Raw genomic sequence first — 25,463 nt, forward strand, 5'->3', positions numbered from 1 at the left:
TATCAAACATTACCACCCTCTGAACTTCAGGGATTATCCCATATCTCATTTGGAAAATGTATTCAATTGTAATGATAGATAATGGGTAATTAACATTCTTTCTGCATCTAAAATTAATTAGTCCCTAAACAGTTCAGTAGCATATCACTATAGTCTCATAAATGTCTAAAGTAAGCTTATAATTCATCTATATTTAGTTATTTTATATTTACTGTCACAACTTCATGGTTTTCATATCTATGTATTTTTCTGTGCCTATATACCATAAAATTCTTTCTTAAAAAAACATCAATAGAGTTCGAGAGAGAATTAAGCTTGTAACTCACTTGTCTTACACAAATTGACCCAGTTTTTAACCCACAGTTCAACTCTCACCTCTTCTGGATATAAACCAAAATAAACAAAAAAATTAGTTTTACTCTCAAAACCTCACTTATCATTTTTGATGTAAATATGTTTTATTACAATAACAGTGTTGATGCTCAAAAACCCTCATCAACTTCTCTTGACATGCTGCAGCCAACATGCCTGGTCTTATTGCTTGGAATCTAATATTCACAGCCATGTCCACAATCTATGAGCCTATCAGAACAATGCTATTTAGCAATAGTTCATAAGAATTAACTCTCTACTCTTCCACTTGCAGGTGAAATCTCTTTCAGTCATGGAGAAGAGCAATCACACAGTCACAGAGTTCATCCTGCTGGGCTTCTCAACAGACCCCGTGATGCAGTTGGTCCTGTTCGTGCTCTTCCTGGGCGTGTACTCTATGACCCTCCTAGGAAATATCACCCTCATAGTGTTGATCTGCAATGACTCCCGGCTGCACACACCCATGTATTTTTTCATTGGCAACCTGTCCTTCCTGGACCTCTGGTATTCCTCCGTCTACACCCCAAAGATCCTAGTGACCTGCATCTCTGAAGACAAAAGCATCTCTTACACTGGCTGTATGTGTCAATTCTTTTTCTCTTGTGCATTGGCCTGCAGCGAGTGTTACCTGTTGGCTGCCATGGCTTATGACCGCTACATGGCCATCTCAAAGCCCCTGATGTATGCTCAGGCCATGCCCATCAAGTTATGTGCATTTTTGGTAGCTGGCTCATACCTCGGGGGGTTTATCAACTGTTTCATCATAACTAAAAAAGTTACGACTTGGAGCTTCTGTAGTGACAATGTCATTGAAGACTTTTTCTGTGATTTGCTTCCCCTGGTGAAGTTGGTTTGTGGCAAACTAGATGACTACCAGGGCAAAATGTACTTCCTCCTGGTCTCCAATGTCATGACCCCCATTGCACTCATCCTGGCCTCCTATGTCTTCATCATCGCCACCATCCTGAGGATTCGCTCCACAAAGAGTCGCCTCAAAGCCTTCTCCACCTGCTCCTCCCACCTGATCTCTGTCACCTTGTACTATGGCTCCATTATCTACATCTATGCTCGTCCTCGATCGAACTATTCTGTGGATTCAGACAAAATTGTTTCTACCTTTTACACGGTGATGTTCCCCATGTTGAACCCCATGATTTACAGTCTGAGGAACAAGGATGTGAAAGAGGCTCTCAAAAAACTAGTCAAGTAACAGAATATTTTCTCCCTCTGAGGAGTCAGAAAAAAATACAAACTTTGGTATAGTTATTTATGTTTCGAAAGCATTGACATTGTGGTCTGTTTCTTAAAATGCAGGGTTAAGAATTTATAGTCTTGGGGCGAGGGGTTAAGGCACTCCTCTTGCTTGTGAAGCTGGCAGTGTTGTGGTGACCCAAGTACAATCAGGATTGACTCCTGACTACAGAGCCAAAAGTAGGCCCTAAGCACTGCTGGTTGTGACCCCCCAAAAAATAATAATAATAGTTTTTAGCCTTGGTACATGATAATACAACAGACTCAAGGTAAAGAAAATAGAGTCATTTTGAAATAAAATTTCAGGAAGAATCCTGGCCTTCGGGCACTGCAACACCGGAGAATGCTCCGGGCCCCAAACTGAGCCAATATCACCGGGTGCCCCAGATGGAGGAGGTGCAGTCTCCCTGCCTTCTCCAGAAAGAATCCCGGTGACTATGAGCTTCTACAAGCATGCCTCCGGGATGTGGGGACCAGGACTATTTCTCTGAACTACGCAGCCACATAAGCCTTTATGCTTTTCTTGATATACAAAGTGAGCAATGAAAAATAGATTATCTAACATCTGCCCCTAGAAGGCATGCTTGAATCGTGTTGAATATCCAAGCAAAATATAATGCCCAAAGCTATAGAGAGAGCCCCAGAGGTACACAAACCAATCTCGGAACCCAGCGGCTTCTTGCAGAAATGCCTCTAGACTGTGAACTAAGCTACGGCCCCGTGCCACCCCTGGAGGGGAAAGGTTTTTCTCCCTCAGCCTTTCCTTTCAGCGGTGGTGGCATGGCGATTGCTATCTTTCAGAGCCCATTGGTTGGAGTACAAGTTAGCAATGATGGGGCATGCAGGAAATATCGGGACGGGGTCGGGGGGCAGTACTGGTGCTGCTCCCTGCCCAGATGAGACCCTGAGAGGCTGCCCACGAATGGCTCCTCTGCTCCTGAATAGCCATGATCCCAGAGGCACACAAACCAATTTTGGAACCCAGTGGCTTCTGGCAGAAATCACTCCAGACTTAATTACTAAAATACCAGAAATCCAAAATCACATGCTCTTCATTATCAGCAATAGAAAACAAATTATCAAATGATGACTTTTCGGCATGTCTGATCGTTGGGGTGGGGGGGTGGAATTCCAGATAATAATAGTGGGGTTTCTGTCAAAACATTGAATGTAAACAAAGTAAAGAGAGAGTAAAGTGAAAATCATCTGCCACACAGGTGGGGTTGTAGGGGGATGGGATGGAGGGCATACTGGGTCTTGGTGGTGGAACATGTTCACTGGTGCAGGGATGGGTGTTTGATCATTGTATGACTGAGACTTAAACCTGAAAGCTTTGTAACTGTTCTCAAGGTGATTCAATTAAAAAAAATTTTAAATAAGTAAATAAATATAAATTAAATTTTTTTTTTAATTTCAATACATGGCCTGGGATATAGCTCATTGGAAGAGGCCTTGACTAATTGTAAATTCCAGTTTTTGGAATACCACAGTTTCCCAATTACCAGAGATGACTCCTAAGCATTAGGTGAGGAGTAGGCCCTGGGCAGAACTGAGTGTGCCTCCCTCATAATTAAATAAATAAACAAATAACATATAATACAAGTATTTGAAGTCAATTTCCTATTCAGTGAAGTCACTGTCATCCTGTTGCTCATGTATTTGTTCGAGCAGGCACCAGTAATGTCTCTCATTGTGAAACTTATTTTTACTTTTTTTTGGCATATCAAATACACCACGGGTAGCTTGCCAGGCTCTGCCGTGCGGGCACGATACTCTTGGTAGCTTGCCGGGCTCTCCGAGAGGGGCGGAGGAATCGAACACGGGTCGGCCTCATGAAAGGCGAACGCCCTACCGCTGTGCTATTGCTCCTATTTAGTGAATTAAAAATAGACAAAAACTTAAAACCAAAAATCTTATTTTACCCTCATAAAACAGAATAAAGTCTCCTTCCCTTAGCAAAAGAATGTTTGCTGATACAGGCACATAGGATAGTTTCTCCAGAGTTATTCCCTTAAGTACAAATAATTATGCTGAATTAATTTTACTATTTTCCTATGACTATTACCGAGTTGAAATTCACCACTTGGTTCCCTTAACACAGCTTCTTAACCACCTTACATGTACTTGTTTCCTCTCAAAAACAACACAAAATTCAGATATACCCCGAAAATAATTCAGCTTTACTAAACTGAGTAGATATGTTCTTCAATTTATATTTATATATGTCTTACTTATATTCCTTAATTAAGGTCAAATTAATAAAAGCCCATATAGAAATTAGTTTCATGAATTTCTGCAAGAATCCCAGAGTGCCTTTTGATGTCATAGGATTGAACCTATAAGTACTTGCACATTAAACTTGTGATGCTCTTGAGCATCAAAACATTTTTGGTCCTCTCAGTGTTTGTGTTGCAAGCTACATTGCCCAAAAGTAGAGAGAGAGAGTATGGGGAATATTGTCTGCCATAGAGGCAGGAGGAGTGTGGTAAAGGGGAGGTATACCCGGGATATTGGTGGTGGGGAATGTGCACAGGTGGAGGAATGGGTATTTGCTCATTTTGAGATTGTCACCCAAACATGAAAGCTTGCAACTATCTCACAGTTATTCAATACATTTTTTTAAATTTTTTAATTTAAATACAAAAAAAAACTTTTATTGTAGGGGCTGGATCAATAGCACAGCGGGTAGGGCATTTGCCTTGCACTCGGAGGACCTGAGTTCGATTCCCAGCATCCCTGAGGATAATTCCTGAGCGCAGAGCCAGGAATAACCCTTGTGCATTGCCAGCTGTGACCCAAAAAGAAAAAAAAACATTTATTATAATAAAAATAGCAAGAGATACAATGGGGTAAATCAACATGACAATATTAACATTAAAGTGTACCTATGAAATGAAACAAAAATCACTTGTTATTCAAAGAAGAAAAAATATTTTTATCTCTACATAATGAGTTTAAACAAAATGCAATTTGAAAAATTTTTTTCAAAGCATCTTTTTTCAAAAATGTTATTTTACAGCTTTATTTCAAAACAACACCTCTTCTACAGATATATGAATTTAAAAATTAATAGTATAAATAATTCTAGACCAATACATTTTAAATTTTACATGAAATAAATAAACCCTACAAGTATACAATTTTGCAAAAGTGAGAAGAGGAGAATTAATAAAATTTTAGGAAAAATTTACAAGTACATTTAAAAATATAAACGTGTGTTTTACCCTAAATAATATTGGATTTATTTTAGAAAATATTTATAGTTCATCTGAATTAAGTATCTGCATTCACACATGGAGGTCATAACAAAACTGTTTAGACATAAGCTTGTTAAGAGATTCAATACTTTACAACAAAAAATTATTAATTTTACATTGAATGTTCTTTGCTTATCAGATGACATTTACGCAAAATTTAACTGTAAAGAAATGCTGACACGATTTATATAAATATGAGTATACCATTGTTTTGATAAGTTAGCAACAAAGAAAATATACAAGATGCAGGTTAGTGGATAGGAGGGGTCGGGTCCTTGGGACATGGGCCGAGAGAAGCAAACTCTACAGTGGTGAGTGTGATGTTGGAATAATGTATATAAGAAAAGTATAATTGGAAATATTGTAAGGAGCAGTAGCTCAAAAATGTAAAAAAATACCAAAAATTAATAATATTTTTTATAACACACAACAGTCAAAATTAAGCAAGTGTCCAAAAGGTGCAGAACCCTCACAAGATTAGAAAATATTTGTCAGACACCAGCAGCCCACCAGCAACCTGCAGTATGTGACTTGAGAGTTTCCGCCAGGTCCCCCGAGAGGGGGACCGGCGTTTCTCTTTTTTTTTTTTTTCTTTAATCTCTCTCTCTTTCCCACAACTTTTCCTGGGCACAGCACAGCATCTACCCCACTTCTCTGAGCACAAAATGGAGAGACACACCCAAACGCGCGGCGCTGCTGGCGGGGGATCGAGGGCGGGGAAGTACCGGTCTCCGCCCACATCGGACACTTAAAGAGAGTGCAGCCACGTGGGCTTCCCCACTTCTCCGCGCCCGCACCCCCAGAATGACTGACGAAGAGGAAGGAGCTGCTTGGGACACCAGCAGCCCACCAGCAACCTGCAGTATGTGACTTGAGAGTTTCCGCCAGGTCCCCCGTGCGGAAATCTCTCTCTCTCCTTCAACTTTTTCCCTAGACTTTAGACAGAAACCCAAAGCCGCGCGGCCGCTGCTGCGGCCGCGCAACCTAATGTCATCTTAGCATCAGCAATATGTAATGGTTCCTTCTTAATGGGTCGGACTTTTGTGGGTGATCCTAACAAGAATAGTAAGTATTTTGTTGAAATATTGAAGGCAATCAAAATGGTAGCCATCTCTCTAGACTGAACTAAGCTATATCCCCACGCCGGCTGAGAAGAAATATCCTTCTTTCTCGGGAAGAAACGTGGTGTGGTGTCAAACATAGTGTGATGTCCATTAAGCAAACAGACCTGGTGGCGTGGGAATGGGAAATAAGGGGAAAAATTAGGTACATGGACCAGCGGGACGCTGGTGGTATCTCGAGCCGGAGCTGATACCAGCGCAAGATTTTTGGTTCCAGAAACTGCTTGCAGACACTCTACTAGACTATCAACTAAGCCAGAGCCCCACGCCGGCTGATGACGGGAAATAATCATCCTCTTCGGTTTTTTTCCCTTTGTCAGACAGCGTGGTGATTACTAAACAGGCGTGAACTCGGTGGCGCGGGGCAAGGGGGAAAAAGAAAAGTTATGTAACAAACAGCAGGACTTAATATCTCTGTATTCTTAGCAATGGAGAACTATCAAATGCCTCATTGGGAATAGGACTGTCTTTTTCTTTTTGGGGGGAAACCCCAGCAACGGTAGTGAGTTGTGTGTTGAAACATGGAATGTAATCGAGATAAGCGTAAATGAAGTGAAACTTATCACGTACAAGGGTGGGGACTAGGGAGGTGGGAGGGGGCGGCAGATATACTGGGGGGGTTGGTGATAGAAGATGGGCACTGGTGAAGGGAAGGGTGTTTGAATATTGTATAACTGACATAATCCTGAGAACTTTGTAACCCCCCACTTGGTGATTCAATAAAAAAAATAAAATAAAATAAAATAAAATAGAAAAAAATATATTTGTCAGCACTGGCACAAAAAAACATTCACCTGAACAATAAATTCAATTCATTGGTTACTATTAACTGTAACACACCAATGCCATATAGACAGGCTCTAAGGTGTGACTCTAACATGTTTGATTGTGTGTTCTAAAATATAAAGCTACTCATGTTAAGATAGTCTCACCTCTAATATTCCAATTTTCAGTTGTCTATTCCAATTAAACACAGTAACATAAATCAACTGAGTTCATGATATTTATAATAATTTATGATATTTATTTGCCTGCCTCTGTGCTACAGAAAATTTATCCCTTCATTCATCGTATTCTGCTTCATTCTATATCTCACTATGATTCAATTAATTTGATGGCAAACATGATGAAGATCACCATTTTCGGTATCCTACTACCGAAATCCTAATGTCCTACTATCTTACTATCAAATATGAGGACCGTCCAATGCCATTTTGAATGTTAATCTGCTAGGACAGCTTTCAGAACTACTATTAGTTATGAACTGGGTTAGAAAAGGTAACTACTTGAACTGCAAAGATATTCTTAACATAGAATGTGTGGGCATTAGGAATTATCAAGAAATGAATAACTCTAGAGTAAATAATTTCTAGTCATTACCTCTTCTATTCCTAACTGTGTGAAAAGCAATAGAACTACAACATGGACCAACTGTGAGGGGTTTTGCTTTAGGCCCAGGGATGCAACTATGGCATCATTACAAGTTTATTAATTGATTAATTAATTAATCAATTTAAAGTCTAAGGACAAACACTGTAGCCTCATTCTCTTACCTTGCACTAACAGTCATTGGTTAAACTCTACAAAAAGACAGAGAGCAAAGGGCCTCTTTATGCCATCAAAAGGCCAAGTATCCTATAGCAAAGCGGAAGTCAAGAGCAGAAAAAACAGAGGTAAAATAAAAATTAGTTTAGATATAACAAACATTATTATTAAATATATGTACTTGGTATGAACACAAAGGAATATATACTATACATGTGGTTGTCTGAATAATGGCTCAAAAGGATTGAGCACAGTGGTATGCAGGAGCCCCAAGTTCAATCCTTGTCACCAAATGGTCCCCCAAATACTTCCAAGAATGACCCCTAAGCACCACTCTGCGTGGTCCAAAAAAATCCTAATATAGAAACTTAAAATGAATATATACATAATATATATGCACATATATTATATTCCACATACTCAAATGGCAATGAATTTCCAAACTATGTTCACATTTCACCAGGGAATAGTTGTCTCAAACAAGAGTTTTTCTATCTTCAGAAAGCACCTAATTTGTCAACCTACAATTGTGATTAATTATCTTGCTAACTACCTTACAAGCTTCTGATGTCCTGAGGGGTTGCTGCAGTCTCCAACTAGGAGATCCAGAAATCAGAATAAAAGTGAGACAGTCAGCATGAATTGTGCAGAGGCTATGGTGTTCTTGGGAATTTTAGGTAAGTTGAACAGAAAAATTAGATATATATATAATTATACTTGTTCATAACTACTCCACAGGACATTGAGACATATGTACTAAGAAAAACAATTTTTTTTGGTACTTAGTACCAACTATCTTCAACATGTTACTACTGCAGACTCTGAAATACCTCAGAGCATTGCTCACTACTAGAGATCAGTAATTAGTATTAAGATTAGGACAAGAAAGGAGAAAAATCAATGCATAAATATACAAACTATCAAGGACCACTAACAAAAGAAACAATTATTAGCATTCTAAAGAACAGTTGGGGTAAAACATAAAGAAGACTATTAAGATCTGTAGACTAAGTGTCAAGAAAGGTTTTAAAAGATTTCAATTCCTCTATTTTGTAATCTTTTATTTCTCTTCCAGGGTGACAATTATTTGATATGTCAGATATTCTTTTAGAAAACACAAAGATAGGTGACACTTTAAGAATTAATGGGGCCGGAGCGATAGCACAGCGGGTTGGGCGTTTGCCTTGCACGCGGCCGACCCGGGTTCGATCCCCGGCATCCCATATGGTCCCCCAAGCACCGCCAGGAGTAGTTCCTGAGTGCAAAGCCAGGAGTAACCCCTGAGCATCGCTGGGTGTGACCCAAAAAGCAAAAAAAAAAAAAAAAAGAATTAAGACAAGCAAAACTTTAATACCAAAAGTTAGATTTAAATCATGAATGTAAAAAATATTATTTACCTTACAAATAAAAAAGAATTATTCACCAAATATAACCTTATCACCAAGTATAAAGCTCAGGAGGATAACATGCTGACTTAGTATCAGAGATAGTCAGGTTGTAATCATTTCTAGATCTACTTAGCAATATCACAGTCTTTCTAGACAATCTCCACCCATGGAAGTAGAACTGTCGCACTGTTGTCCCATTGTTCATTGATTGGCTCGAGCGGGCACCAGTAACATTTCCATTGTGAGACTTGTTGTTACTGTTTTTGGCATATTGAATACGTCATGGGTAGCTTGCCAGGCTCTGCCATGCAGAAAGGATACTCTCAGTAGCTTACCGGCCTCTCCTAGAGGGACAGAAGAATCAAACCCGGGTAGTCTGCATGTAAGGCACTCTACCTGCTGTGCTATCGCTCCAATCCACCCATGCAAGGATGTGCACTATTTCATCTGTAGGCAGTTGGATTCAAAATAGATCTCTTTATGCATCAATATTTTCAATGAGAATAAGTACAAGCAGACCTTTGTATTTGTTAACTCTGAAGATCCTCACAGCTTTGTAATGCAGGTAGTATTCTATGATAAAGAATAAGAAATCAAATCATTGGGCAGAGAGATAGTGCGGCACATAGGGTACTTCCTTGCGAGGGCTCATCAGATTCAATCCCCTGCACCCACATTGTCACCTGAGAACATCTAGGAGTGATTCCTGAATGCAGGGCAGAGGTGAGCCCTGAGACCTCAGGACATGGCCCCACGAAATTAAAAAGAGAGACAGACAGACAGACTGACAGACAGACAGAGAATACAAGTGATATTTATTTAAGATTTACTCAGGTTTGATCTACAGACACATGCACTACAATTTCTTGGGGTTTTCTTGGGGGGGGGCGGTATTTTATTTATTTTATTTTAATGAATAACCTACATTACAAATAGCTGCTTGAATGAGAACAAATTCCTGGGGCTTCACCACAGTTCTCTCAGTGAGAAACTTGGAGCTGGGTCAGCGGATTTCCAATATGCATGGAAGTTAAGAATCACTATTAGATTGATTGTGATCTAAAAGATACCAGGTTAAGTCTAACCTGAATTATCTTCTTTCAAGCAACTTTATAAAGGAATGTTACCCTGTCTGACATGAAGAAGCATGTTTTCACTGTGTGGATTAGTGAAAGGAAACTTAAGTGTGCATTAATTGCCTGAAAGATAAATGTTTTCTCTTGATATCCCAAATGTCTGGCTTGAGCAGCTAAGATATGATTCTTATCGATTATTATAATAATACTCCACTGTAGCACTGTCATCTCATTGTTCATCGATTTGCTCAAGCAAACACGAGTAACGTCTCCATTGTGAGACTTCTTGTTACTATTTTTGAGATATCGAATATACCAGGGGGAGCTTGCCAGGCTCTGCTGTGGGGGTGTGATACTCTTGGTAGCTTGCCAAATTCTCCGAGACGGACGGAAAAATCAAACCCTGGTAGGTCGGGTGCAAGGCAAATACCCTGCCGCTGTGCTATCACTCCAGCCCATCAATATCACAGAAAATTTCTTTTTTTTTCTTTTTTGGGTCACACTCGGAGATGCTTAGGGGTTACTCCTGGCTCATGCACTCAGGAATTACTCCTGGCGGTGCTTGGGGGACCATATGGGATGCTGGGGATCAAACCCGAGTCAGCCGCGTGCAAGGCAAACGCACTACCAACTGTGCTATCACTTCGCCCCAGAAAATTACTTATTGACATAAAAACTTCCTCTGTAGACCATTTCATTTGAGCAAACAATGATTGTAAAAAAACCACGCAACCCGGAGATTCTTCTGGCATCGATTTATTCAGATACCTTCTCATGCAAACGGACAAGAGAAGGAGGAATTCCCTAGCTAGGCAGCTTCCCTCCTTATTACCCCTCGCTGCTTGCTTACGCCCAAGTGTCTGCAGCTGATAGACTAGTTACAGCTCGTAGCATGACAAGACATCCTGATTCCTTATCAGGTGTTATCTACAAAGCACGGTGTAATTAACAAGAAACAGGTGTCCACGAAGCATGGTCCCGTGGCGGCTCTCCACAAATGATTTTGCAAATTTATTTTGTAAGCAGATTTATCAGTTTCTTAAAGTTCACATTTGCAAAGAATACAGATATAATTGAAGCCAACTAGAAAATTGATTTTTTCATTTGGTGCTCTTTAACTTACAATTGACCATTAAGTTATTCATTCATGAAATATTATTGCATGTCATGATACATTTTGTTTATTGTGTACTATGTTAAGCACTGGCAACATTGTATGAGCCAGACATCATTCTGCATCTCACAAGGTTAGGTTCCAGATTGCTATCTCTTCTTGAATCTCATAACCCAGTAGAGTCAGAAAAAGATTAATAGTTCTAAACAGGCAATTTTTCATTAAGTTATATTCTCAGGTTATTTTCTATTCCTTCACAGCACTCAGAAGATTCATATATTTGAAAAACTAAATTGTTTGGGGGGAGAATTTTTTAAAGAGGTATAGCATCATTTCATGAAATTTTTTGAATCCTGTTCTGATTTTCAGCAAAGATTATGAACACTTCTAGGCATTTAGTATATTGTATACATGGATAAAAATATATTATAAAATTGTAACTATGCAACTGTCCAATCTAAAGAAATTGCTGCAGCATCTATATCCTGCCATGGAGAAATTTTATGCTCATGTAGTTTAAAGTCAATTCTCTCTAAAGAAAAATAATGCAAAGAATAACTTAATGCTTTCTAGATATAAATTAAAACTTAGCCACATCTATTCAAGCATAATCATCCGATTCAGGTTGTTAGGCATTCGAATGAATCGATGCTCATGGCCAAGTTCGTGTTGACAAGGACATTGACGCCACCAACACCTCTGTTGTCACATGTTCTGAGGAACAGTTTTTCTCCAGTGTCAAAAATGGCGTGATGTGATTGATGCCTTCTCGTTTCAGTGAGACTAATGATGTCGTACTTGATCTTCTGTGCTTGTACCATCAGGTCCTTGATAGATGCTTCTGATGCCAGCGTACGTGAGTTGAAAGTACAGTCATTTTGGTTTTTCTTCATTTGGGCAGTCTAGTTCGTCCCTGAGATTTTATCAGACTCTCCTTGCTCATCCTTCTTAATGCTGCTGTACTGGGGGCTCTTTTGGTGTTAGGCAGATGAGGCCCATTGTTGTTACTGGTTTTGGCATATCGAATATGCCATGAGTAGCTTGCCAGGCTCTGCTGTGTGGGCGGGATACTCTCGGTAGCTTGCCGGGCTCTCTGAGAGGAACAGAGGAATTGAACCCTGGTAGGCCACATGCTAAGGCAAACGCCATACCCACTGTGCTATCACTCCAGCCCATGTCCACGTTAGAAAACATAAATGAAGCAGTGAATAGGTAGGGTTACTTAGAAGTAGGTTTAAATTTGCTAATTGAATAGCTTCAAAATGTATTATCCTGAATTATCAGCTTGGTTCAATATTATTGCAAGAATTGTAGAAAAGTAAAAAAATGAGGGGCAAAATAGTTCACACTCAGGATGCTCTCACTGGATAAGAAAGAGAGTAGAGATACATTTGTGCTATACTCAAAGATGAAGAGGAGAGTCTATGAATCAAACAATGTACACAATCTCTCAGAGTTAGACTAGACAAGGAAATGGACTCTTAAGAAACATATCCTTGTAAACATCTTGATTGCAGCTCATTTGGGACTGGATTGAATTTCTGAAGTGCATTTCAATGAGGGGGATAAGTTTGGTTTATTTCTGACTCACTCCAAATGAGATCATTTTAAAAACCTAAAAATATGGTCAAGTTGTTTTCAACGAGGTACCAGCGTTATTAGTTGAAAAAAAGCAAAATGATGTTGCCACACTATATTTCCATACACAAAGGATGAAGTCAAAACCCTTCTTACAAGTAAATGAATTAACTTACGTTGCATATTAAAATATTTGTAAACAATGAAATTACATAATGTTAGAAGAAAATGAAACAAATATTCATGAGCATGAACTGTCTTTAATAGAGCATGAAACACAAAGATATAAAAAGCAAAAAGGCATATGTTAATAAAATTTAAACATTTTTATCGAAGGAAATTATAAAAAATCAATCTTACAATGGGATAAAGCTTACAAACCATCTATCTCATGAAGTACTGTAACCAGGAGATATGACTCTATGATACAATAGATTATTTATAAACAAGTATTTGACAAGAAATTATACCAAAACAAAAGCTAGTAAGGAATAAGATATTCAACATAATAAGGAATTAAAAAATGTAAATCAAAAGTTCACAAAAAGCAGGATTGGTGAAATAGAAGAAAAATGCAGAAAACTTATTTTGGTGAGGAGTATAAACAAATCAGAACTGTCATACTTAAACATAATGGTGAAAAAATAGCATTAAAGTAAAAAAGCAATTGGGTAGTTTTCTAAAATGACAAATACAGTCTGACTATGTGAATCACCAACCTTAATCCCTTAGTCACAAAAATAGAAACATATAGTCACATTACCAGTATATGAGAAAGTAATTTTTTGTTAATACTTGTTAATAGAAATTTTTAAATATCTATTAATGATGTGTGTATAAAATTAGATGGTAGATTCTTATCATGGAATATTATTTGGAAATTTTTAAGTTATGATACATTCTCAAATATGGACAAATGAAGAAATTCAGAAAGTCACTGTGTGAAGAATTATTTTGTCCTCTCATTTCTGGCCTTAGTCACAAGGACAGCTTCAGAGGACAATTATTCTATCATTTCAGAGAGAGAAGAATCAAAGCAAGCATTATATTTAATTCTTTATGAAACACCATTAGTTCAATTTAATATTTATTGAAGGGCATGGAATGGGGTGCGTATTCTGCGACATATCAAACATTACCACCCTCTGAACTTAAGGAATTATCTGATACTTCATTTGGAAAATGTAATCAGATTCAATGATAGATAATGGGAAAGTAATATTCCTTCTGCATCTAAAATTAATTTGTTCGTATAGCAATTCATTCGTATATCATTATATTCTCATAAAAGTCCAAAATAATCTTATAATGCATCTATACTTAGTTCTTTTATATGTACTGTCACAACTTCATGAAGTTTTCACATCTATGTATCTTGATGTGCCTATATACCACAAAATTCTTAAAAATAAATAATAGAGAGATAATTAAGCTTGCAACTCATTTGTTTTACTCCAACTGACCAACTTTTTACCTAGAAGTCAACTCTAACCTCTTCTGGATGCAACCCAAAAACAAACAAAAAAAGTAGTTTTGCTCTCAAAAAATCACTTCTCATTTTCTTGATGTAAGTACGTTTTATTAGACAAAAGTGCTGATGCTCAAAAAATGCTCATAAATTGCTCTTGATCACATTGCAGCCAACATGCCTGCTCTTATCCGTCCTAAATCTAATGTTCATAGCCATAACGACCATTTATGAACCTATCAGGAGAACGCTATTTGTACAGTTCAGGGAATAAACTCTCCACTCCTTCACTTGCAGGTGAACTCTCTCTGTCATGGAGGGGAGCAATCACACAGTCACAGAGTTCATCCTGCTGGGCTTCTCAACAGACCCCATGATGCAGTTGGTCCTGTTTGTGCTCTTCCTGGGCATGTACTCTATGACCCTCCTAGGAAATATCACCCTCATAGTGTTGATCTGCAATGACTCCCGGCTGCACACACCCATGTATTTTTTCATTGGCAACTTGTCCTTCCTGGATCTCTGGTATTCCTCCGTCTACACTCCAAAGATCATAGTGACCTGCATCTCTGAAGACAAGAGCATTTCTTACGCTGGCTGTATGTGTCAATTCTTTTTCTCTGGTGGATTGGCCTACAGCGAGTGTTACCTGTTGGCTGCCATGGCTTATGACCGCTACATGGCCATCTCAAAGCCCCTGCTGTATGCTCAGGCCATGCCCATCAAGTTATGTGCATTTTTGGTAGCTGCCTCATACCTCGGGGGGTTTATCAACTGTTTCATCATAACTAAGAAAGTTATGACTTGGAATTTCTGTAGTGACAATGTCATTGAAGACTTTTTCTGTGATTTGCTTCCCCTGGTGAAGTTGGTTTGTGGCAAACTAGATGACTACCAGGGCATAATGTACTTCCTCCTGGTCTCCAATGTCATGACCCCCATTGCACTCATCCTGGCCTCCTATGTCTTCATCATCGCCACCATCCTGAGGATTCGCTCCACAAAGAGTCGCCTCAAAGCCTTCTCCACCTGCTCCTCCCACCTGATCTCTGTCACCTTGTACTATGGCTCCATTCTCTACATCTATGCTCGTCCTCGATCGAACTATTCTGTGGATTCAGACAAAATTGTTTCCACCTTTTACACGGTGGTTTTCCCCATGTTGAATCCCATGATTTACAGTCTGAGGAACAAGGACGTGAAAGAAGCTGTAAAAAAACTTCTCAAGTAAATAAGATTCTCTCTCTGAGGAGACAAAAAAACTTTTGATATGTTTCAAAAACAGTTGACATGTGGTCCATCATGATCCATGTTCTTGCAAGGTTAAGAATTTGTAGCCTTTGGAAAGAGATATAATATAAGGGTTAAGGCATTTTTCTTATATATGACCCAGGAACAACATATGCTTTTTCCCTGTGCACTGTCAGGAGTAAACCCTAAGCAACAAGTCAAAGGATGCCCTGAGCACATGGTCTCCAAAATTAAAAAATAATAATAATAATTTTTATCATTGACAATGATGATACAATACACTCAAGGTGACGAAAGCTGGGCCATTTAGAAATTAATTTTCACTTTATGGCCCGGTATGTCGCGCCATGGTACAAGACTTTACTTGCAGTTTTAAAGGTCCATGTTCTATTCCTGCTCAGCACATTTCCGCAATCAAAAGGGCACTGACTCTTAAGAATTTAATGAGGAGTGCTCCCTTTTTCAAGTTTATGTGCCCCCCCACACAAAAAAACCCACAATATGTAAGTTGCAAGAATTTAGATAGAAATTATTCCGTATTAGGTGCAGTCTTCCCACCTTCCCCAGATGGAACCCCAGCAACTATGAGCTTACACAAGCAAGGCTCCGGCATGTGGCTTTCAGGACTAAATCTCCAAAAGTAAGCTGTCATTGGAACCGGACAGCCTGAGCCTGGCTGTCACACTGCTCCTGATGCCGGAAGTCATGCCCACAGCCCACCCAGGTGCTATCTTGGTGCACCAACAGCCCAGGCTCAGGTACTTTCAATTGAAACCCAAAATGGAATAGCTCCTTACAGAGATGTCTCTGGAACCCATTCATTTACAATCTTAGAATTTCAGAAGCATGTGGCTGCTTACATGGCCACACGACTTTTCATGATATGCAAATGAGCAATAGAACGTAAATGATACAGCATTTCCCCTGGAAGGCAGGCTTGAATAGTGGTGGGAAAATTTGAGCAAAATATAATGCTCCAGAATAGAGAGAGAATATATGAGCATTCGTTTGCCATAAAGGCAGGGTGAGGTCTTGGGGGTAGGGGAGAGATAATGGGAACATTGGTGGTGGTAAGTTTGCACTGGTGGAGGGTCGGGTGTTCAATCATTGTATGGCTGAATCTCAAACATAAGCGCTTTGTAACTGTATCTCATGGTGGTTCAATAAAAAAAAATTTTTAAAGAAATTTTTTGCATTGAATGGAAAAGTAGCTATAGATTTTAAACCCAAAACTTTGCTTTCCCTGAATGAAGTGAAAGAACTCTTCCCCTTAGCAGAAGAATATTATTGGCTGATGCATTATAGAGAAATGGTCCTCTATAGTTATTCTCTTGAAATACAAACGTGCTGAATTTAATATTTTCTTATCAATGTCACCTATTTTAAATCTATCACCTGGCTCCCTTACACTATTCCTTAAGCAATGCACAGGTATTTTTTTTCTCAGCACAATTAGCAGGAAGATCCAGAGGTCTTCATAAATTAACACATTTCAACTGAACTGAGTAAGCATGTTCTCCAATCTATGTATCTCTTTCTGATATTCCTCAGCTAAAGTACCATTGGTCAAGGTCCATTTGAAACTAGTTTTATGGATGACTATGTGACACCCAGAATTTCATTTGATTTCATAGGATTGAACCTAGAAGGACTTGCACACGAAATTTTTGGTATTCTTCTGCATCAAAACATCTGCCACTGTCACTGTCACTGTCATCCCGTTGCTCATCGATTTGCTCGGGCGGATACCAGTAAGGTCTCCATTGTGAGACTTGTTGTTACTGTTTTTGGTATATTGATTACGCCACGGGTAGCTTGCCAGGATCTGCTGTTTGGGAGAGATACTCTCAGTAGCTTGCTAGGCTCTCCAAGAGGGTGGAGGAGTTGAACCCAGGTCGACTGCAAGCAAGGCGAATGCCCTACCCACAAGGCGAATGCCCTCCCAGCTGCACTATCACCCCAGAATCAAAACAGTGTAATAAAAAGAGCAAAAGATAGAGTGTGGTGAAATAACTTGACAATGTTCAAACTCATTACTCTTGAATACAATGCATTTGATATGAGACAGTTATAGATGACCTACAATACGAAGGAATACAGAATCAATTATATCTCTACACATTGAGAATTAACAAAATGAAATATGAGATTGCAAAAAAATAACCTAAAAGTTTCATATATTTATTGAAATTTAATAAAAATTATATCAATTATTTTGACTCGTGTGTTAATTTAAAAATTAATAGTATAAATAGTTCTATACTAAATCATATTAAAATTTACATGAAATAGATAAATCCTACAAATAAGTCATTTAGTTAGAATGGGGAGAAAATTGTAAAGGAAATCTGAAAAGACCTGTTAAGTATTCAAAGTGTGCTTTTTTTTCCAAATTAGGGAATAATAACTTTATGTTAGAAACTCTTTTATTATAGATAATAATTAAGTATCTGCATTATTAAGTAAAATACTGCAGTAGAAATCTGATTAGAAGTAAACATGTGGAAACAGAGATAAACAAATGGGACTACATTACACTAAGAAGCTTCTGCACCTTGAAAGATACAGTGACCAGGATACAAAGACAATCTACAGAATGGGAAAGGATATTCACCCAATACCCATCAGATAAGAGGTTGATATCAAGGGTATATAAGCACTGGTTTAACTCTACAAGAAGAAAACTTTCAACACCATCAGAGCAATTACTTTTAAATGGGTCAACTGAGAAGGGACTTGCTTTAGGTTCAGGGATGCAGCCAATCATGACATCACAACAAAAGGTAAGACTGAGGCAACCCATCACCTCAATCACTTCCCTCGAGCTAGCAGTCACTGGTTAATCTTGTCAAGAAGATAGAAAGCAAAGAACCTATTGATATCAGTAAAAGGCAAATCACCTTATAGCAAAGAGGAATTCATAGGGCAGAAAGACTGGAAGCACAAAAACAAATGAGTTGATCTATAACAAAAATATTATCATAAAATAGAGGCTTGACATGCACACATCGGCATTTATCATAATATATATATATATATATATATGTGAAAGTCTTCGTAAAAGTACTGAGCTCAGTGAAAAGCAGCAGCCCTGAGTTCAATCCTTAGCACCAAAAGCCCTCCGAATAACCACCCAGATTGACTCTTGAGAAACTCTCAGTGTGGTCAAAAAAATTCCTAAAGTATCAGCATAAAATAAATGCATGCATCATATATATGCATATATATATATTTCTCTTATGTTTGACATACTCAAAAGACAATGAGTTTCCAAACTATGTTCACATTTCACCAGGGAATAGTTGTCTCAAACAAGATTTTCTCTATCCTCAAAAAGCACCTAATTTGTCAACCTACAATTGTGATTAATTGTCTTGCTAACAATCTTACAAACTTCTGAATTCCAGTGGGGTTGCTGCAGTCTCCAACTAGGAGATCCAGAAACCAGAATAAAAGGCTGTGGGACAGTCAGATGTGAATTGTGCAGAGCTATGGTGTTCTTGGGAATTTTAGGTAAGTTGAATAGAAAAATTAGGAATATATACCTATTTATATAATTATACTTCCTCATAACTATTCCACAGGACATTGAGACATAAGAAATACTTAGAAAAACCATATTTTCTTTGGTACTTCGTACCAACTATCTTCAACATATTATTAATGCACATTCTGAAATTCTTCAGAGCATTGCTTACTACTGGAGATCAGCAATTAATATTAAGATTAGGACAAGGGAGGAGAAAAATCAATGCACAAATATACAAACTATCATGACCCACTAACAAAAGAAACAGAATTATAAGAGCAGTTGACATAACATATTAGGAGAACAGTCTATATTAAAGATCTATAGACTAAGTGTCAATAAATGTTTTAAAAGATTTCAATTCCTCTATTTCATAATCTTTTATTTCTCTCCCAGGGTTATAATTCTTTGATATGTCAAATGTTCTTTTAAAAAACACAAAGATATGTGACACTTTAAGAATTAAGACAAGCAAAAAATTCTTTAATACAAAACGTTACACTGAAATCATTACAACTGTAAAAAATATCATTTACCTTACAAGTAAAAAGGACAATTCTCCAAATATAATATTAGTTGAGGAGGTTATTAGGCTGGCTGAATAGCAGATATAGTCAGGTAATGACCATTTCTAGATCTACTTAACAATATTATCTCAGGATTTTATCCAGAGCTGAGAAATAAACAGACTGATACAGGTATAGTCCCTGTCCACCATAATGAATCTAAGAACCAAAGAAGGAGCAAAGCATACATCCATTGAGACTTGGTTTACCAAGAAGACAAAGCCATTAAAAAGAAAAACATGTGGGGAGATTAACGAGAGAGAGAAATAAATTTTTAAACGAGAAGGAAAAACAAAGGACTTAACTCTTAATTTGAAATTTTACTACCAAGCTACAGAAATGAAGGCAGTGAGATATGGCATAAGGTGGAGCAAAGACATCACTATAACAGAATGGAGAGTAAAGGCATCACCTTTACATCTCTGATGGCTTGAGTGGATAGGAGGAACCCTGCTCCCCCACCATCCCATGTCCAGGTTACAAAACAAATGAAGCAATGAATAGGTAGGGTTACCCATGGGAGTAGATTTAAATGTGCTAATTGAATAGCTTCAAAATGTATTATTCTGAATTATCAGCTAGGTTTAATATAATTGCAAGAACTGTAGAAAAGTAAAAGCATGAGGAACAAAATAGTTCACACTCAGAGGATACTCTCACTGCAGAAGGAACAGAGTGGAGATATATGTGTGCTGTATTAAAAAATGAGGAGAACAGACTATGAATCAAGCACAATCTCTCAGAGATAGATTAGACAAGGAAATAGACTCTAAAGAAGCACAATCTCTCAGAGATAGATTAGACAAGGAAATAGACTCTAAAGAAACATATCCCTGTAAACATCTTGATTGAGATCATTTGGGACTACTTTGAATTTCTAAAGTGTATTTTAATGAGGGGGATATGTGTGGATTATTTCTGACCCACTCAGAATGAGATAATAATTTTAGAAATCTAAAAATATGGTCAAATTGTTTTCTACTGAATACCAAGGTTATTAGATTTAAAAAAAAAAAAGCAAAATGGTGTTGCAACAACTATATTTTCATACACAAAGGATGAAGTCAAATCGCTTTTTATATGCAAACAATTTAACTTACATTGAGTATTAAAATATTTGTAAACAATGAAATTATATAATCTTAGAAGAAAATGGAGTAAACATTCATGAGCCTGAACTATGTCTTTAATACACCAGAAAGAGAAAGATGTAAAAAAGCAAAAAAGGTATAGACGCTAAGTAAATTTTAAAATTTTATATCTAAGAAAATTATCCAAAAAATCAATCTTACAATGGGATAAAACTTACAAGCCATTTATCTAATGCAATACTTATAAACAGAAGACATGACTATATGATACAATAGATTATTTAAAAACAAGCACTTGACCAGAAATTTCACCAAAATAAAAGCTAATAAGGAATAATATGTTCAACATAATAAGGCATTAGAAAATGTACATTAAAACACCACTTCACACAAAGAAGGATTGGCAATGGGGGAAGAAATGAAGAAAACTTACTTTGGTGAGGAGTAGAAACAAGTTTAAGTTTCATAACTTAAACGTAACAGTGAAAAAATAGCACTAAAATTATAAAAGCAATTGGGTGGTTTTTGAAGATGTTTTAAATACAGTCTGACCATGTGAATCAACAACTTTAATCCCAAATAAGTCATAAAAATGGAAACATATAGCCATATTATCAGCATATGAGAAAGTTAGTCTTTGTTAATATTTGTTGTGAATAGAAATGTTATCTATTAATGATGTGTGTATAAAAATAGATGGTAGATCCTTATCATGGAATGTTGTTTGGAAATTTTTTAAATTTATGGCACATTTTCAAATATGGAAGAAAAATAAAGAATTTCAGAGGTTTTGTTGTGTGAAGAATTATTTTGTCTTCTCATTCCTGGCCTTGGTCACAAGACAAGTTCAAAGGAGAATTATCTCTTTATTTCAGAGAGAGATGGAGAAACAAAGCAAGCATTATGTATACTACTTTATGAACATGATTAGTTCAATATAATATTTATTCCAGGGCATGGACTAGGATCCATACTCTGCAACATATCAAACATTATCACCCTCTGAACTTCAGGGATTATCCCATATCTCATTTGGAAAATGTATTCAATTGTAATGATAGATTATGGGTAATTAACATTCTTTCTGCATCTAAAATTAATTAGTTCCTAAACAGTTCAGTAGCATATCACTATAGTCTCATAAATGTCTAAAGTAAGCTTATAATTCATCTATATTTAGTTATTTTATATTTACTGTCACAACTTCATGGTTTTCATATCTATGTATTTTTCGGTGCCTATATACCATAAAATTCTTTCTTAAAAAAACATCAATAGAGTTCGAGAGAGAATTAAGCCTGTAACTCACTTGTCTTACACAAATTGACCCAGTTTTTAACCCACAGTTCAACTCTCACCTCTTCTGGATATAAACCAAAATAAACAAAAAAATTAGTTTTACTCTCAAAACCTCACTTATCATTTTTGATGTAAATATGTTTTATTACAATAACAGTGTTGATGCTCAAAAACCCTCATCAACTTCTCTTGACATGCTGCAGCCAACATGCCTGGTCTTATTGCTTGGAATCTAATATTCACAGCCATGTCCACAATCTATGAGCCTATCAGAACAATGCTATTTAGTAATAGTTCATAAGAATTTACTCTCTACTCTTCCACTTGCAGGTGAAATCTCTTTCAGTCATGGAGAGGAGCAATCACACAGTCACAGAGTTCATCCTGCTGGGCTTTTCAACAGACCCCATGATGCAGTTGGTCCTGTTCGTGCTCTTCCTGGGCGTGTACTCTATGACCCTCCTAGGAAATATCACCCTCATAGTGTTGATCTGCAATGACTCCCGGCTGCACACACCCATGTATTTTTTCATTGGCAACCTGTCCTTCCTGGACCTCTGGTATTCCTCCGTCTACACCCCAAAGATCCTAGTGACCTGCATCTCTGAAGACAAAAGCATTTCTTACGCTGGCTGTATGTGTCAATTCTTTTTCTCTTGTGCATTGGCCTGCAGCGAGTGTTACCTGTTGGCTGCCATGGCTTATGACCGCTACATGGCCATCTCAAAGCCCCTGCTGTATGCTCAGGCCATGCCCATCAAGTTATGTGCATTTTTGGTAGCTTGCTCATACCTCGGGGGGTTTATGAACTGTTTCATCATAACTAAAAAAGTTACGACTTGGAGCTTCTGTAGTGACAATGTCATTGAAGACTTTTTCTGTGATTTGCTTCCCCTGGTGAAGTTGGTTTGTGGCAAACTAGATGACTACCAGGGCAAAATGTACTTCCTCCTGGTCTCCAATGTCATGACCCCCATTGCACTCATCCTGGCCTCCTATGTCTTCATCATCGCCACCATCCTAAGGATTCGCTCCACAAAGAGTCGCCTCAAAGCCTTCTCCACCTGCTCCTCCCACCTGATCTCTGTCACCTTGTACTATGGCTCCATTATCTACATCTATGCTCGTCCTCGATCGAACTATTCTGTGGATTCAGACAAAATTGTTTCTACCTTTTACACGGTGATGTTCCCCATGTTGAACCCCATGATTTACAGTCTGAGGAACAAGGATGTGAAAGAGGCTCTCAAAAAACTAATCAAGTAACAGAATATTTTCTCCCTCTGAGGAGTCAGAAAAAAATACAAACTTTGGTATAGTTATTTATGTTTCGAAAGCATTGACATTGTGGTCTGTTTCTTAAAATGCAGGGTTAAGAATTTATAGTCTTGGGGCGAGGGGTTAAGGCACTCCTCTTGCTTGTGAAGCTGGCAGTGTTGTGGTGACCCAAGTACAATCAGGATTGACTCCTGACTACAGAGCCAAAAGTAGGCCCTAAGCACTGCTGGTTGTGACCCCCCAAAAAATAATAATAATAGTTTTTAGCCTTGGTACATGATAATACAACAGACTCAAGGTAAAGAAAATAGAGTCATTTTGAAATAAAATTTCAGGAAGAATCCTGGCCTTCGGGCACTGCAACACCGGAGAATGCTCCGGGCCCCAAACTGAGCCAATATCACCGGGTGCCCCAGATGGAGGAGGTGCAGTCTCCCTGCCTTCTCCAGATGGAATCCCGGTGACTATGAGCTTCTTCAAGCATGCCTCCGGGATGTGGGGACCAGGACTATTTCTCTGAACTACGCAGCCACATAAGCCTTTATGCTTTTCTTGATATACAAAGTGAGCAATGAAAAATAGATGATCTAGCATCTGCCCCTAGAAGGCATGCTTGAATCGAGGTGTTGAATATCCAAGCAAAATATAATGCCCAAAGCTATAGAGAGAGCCCCAGAGGTACACAAACCAATCTCGGAACCCAGCGGCTTCTTGCAGAAATGCCTCTAGACTGTGAACTAAGCTATGGCCCCGTGCCACCCCTGGAGGGGAAAGGTTTTTCTCCCTCAGCCTTTCCTTTCAGCGGTGGTGGCATGGCGACTGCTATCTTTCAGAGCCCATTGGTTGGAGTACAAGTTAGCAATGATGGGGCATGCAGGAAATATCGGGACGGGGGCTGGGGGCAGTACTGGTGCTGCTCCCTGCCCAGATGAGACCCTGAGAGGCTGCCCACGAATGGCTCCTCTGCTCCTGAATAGCCATGATCCCAGAGGCACACAAACCAATTTTGGAACCCAGTGGCTTCTGGCAGAAATCACTCCAGACTTAATTACTAAAATACCAGAAATCCAAAATCACATGCTCTTCATTATCAGCAATAGAAAACAAATTATCAAATGATGACTTTTCGGCATGTCTGATCGTTGCGGGGGGGGGGGTGGAATTCCAGATAATAATAGTGGGGTTTCTGTCAAAACATTGAATGTAAACAAAGTAAAGAGAGAGTAAAGTGAAAATCATCTGCCACACAGGTGGGGTTGTAGGGGGATGGGATGGAGGGCATACTGGGTCTTGGTGGTGGAACATGTTCACTGGTGCAGGGATGGGTGTTTGATCATTGTATGACTGAGACTTAAACCTGAAAGCTTTGTAACTGTTCTCAAGATGATTCAATTAAAAAAAATTTTAAATAAGTAAATAAATATAAATTAAATTTTTTTTTTAATTTCAATACATGGCCTGGGATATAGCTCATTGGAAGAGGCCTTGACTAATTGTAAATTCCAGTTTTTGGAATACCACAGTTTCCCAATTACCAGAGATGACTCCTAAGCATTAGGTGAGGAGTAGGCCCTGGGCAGAACTGAGTGTGCCTCCCTCATAATTAAATAAATAAACAAATAACATATAATACAAGTATTTGAAGTCAATTTCCTATTCAGTGAAGTCACTGTCATCCTGTTGCTCATCGATTTGTTCGAGCAGGCACCAGTAATGTCTCTCATTGTGAAACTTATTTTTACTTTTTTTTGGCATATCGAATACACCACGGGTAGCTTGCCAGGCTCTGCCGTGCGGGCACGATACTCTTGGTAGCTTGCCGGGCTCTCCGAGAGGGGCGGAGGAATCGAACACGGGCCGGCCTCATGAAAGGCGAACGCCCTACCGCTGTGCTATTGCTCCTATTTAGTGAATTAAAAATAGACAAAAACTTAAAACCAAAAATCTTATTTTACCCTCATAAAACAGAATAAAGTCTCCTTCCCTTAGCAAAAGAATGTTTGCTGATGCAGGCACATAGGATAGTTTCTCCAGAGTTATTCCCTTAAGTACAAATAATTATGCTGAATTAATTTTACTATTTTCCTATGACTATTACCGAGTTGAAATTCACCACTTGGTTCCCTTAACACAGCTTCTTAACCACCTTACATGTACTTGTTTCCTCTCAAAAACAACACAAAATTCAGATATACCCTGAAAATAATTCAGCTTTACTAAACTGAGTAGATATGTTCTTCAATTTATATTTATATATGTCTTACTTATATTCCTTAATT

The 25,463-nt window shown here is 38.2% G+C and overlaps 3 protein-coding genes across 3 annotated transcripts; all 3 read left to right on the top strand.

Moving 5' to 3' along the window:
• Positions 1 to 664: 664 nt before the first annotated feature.
• Positions 665 to 1,582, top strand: LOC129405847 (olfactory receptor 9G1-like). Its single transcript, XM_055143500.1, has one exon. It carries the CDS (start codon positions 665 to 667, stop codon positions 1,580 to 1,582), a length of 918 nt encoding a protein of 305 aa, XP_054999475.1.
• A 12,901-nt stretch (positions 1,583 to 14,483) lies between these two features.
• Positions 14,484 to 15,401, top strand: LOC129405846 (olfactory receptor 9G1-like). The gene has a single exon (XM_055143499.1). It carries the CDS (start codon positions 14,484 to 14,486, stop codon positions 15,399 to 15,401), a length of 918 nt encoding a protein of 305 aa, XP_054999474.1.
• Positions 15,402 to 22,254: 6,853 nt separating this feature from the next.
• On the top strand, positions 22,255 to 23,172 carry LOC129405837 (olfactory receptor 9G1-like). The gene has a single exon (XM_055143470.1). It carries the CDS (start codon positions 22,255 to 22,257, stop codon positions 23,170 to 23,172), a length of 918 nt encoding a protein of 305 aa, XP_054999445.1.
• The last annotated feature ends 2,291 nt before the right edge of the window (positions 23,173 to 25,463 follow it).

Source organism: Sorex araneus, chromosome 6 (genome assembly GCF_027595985.1).
Source record: "Sorex araneus isolate mSorAra2 chromosome 6, mSorAra2.pri, whole genome shotgun sequence".
NCBI lineage: Eukaryota > Metazoa > Chordata > Mammalia > Eulipotyphla > Soricidae > Sorex > Sorex araneus.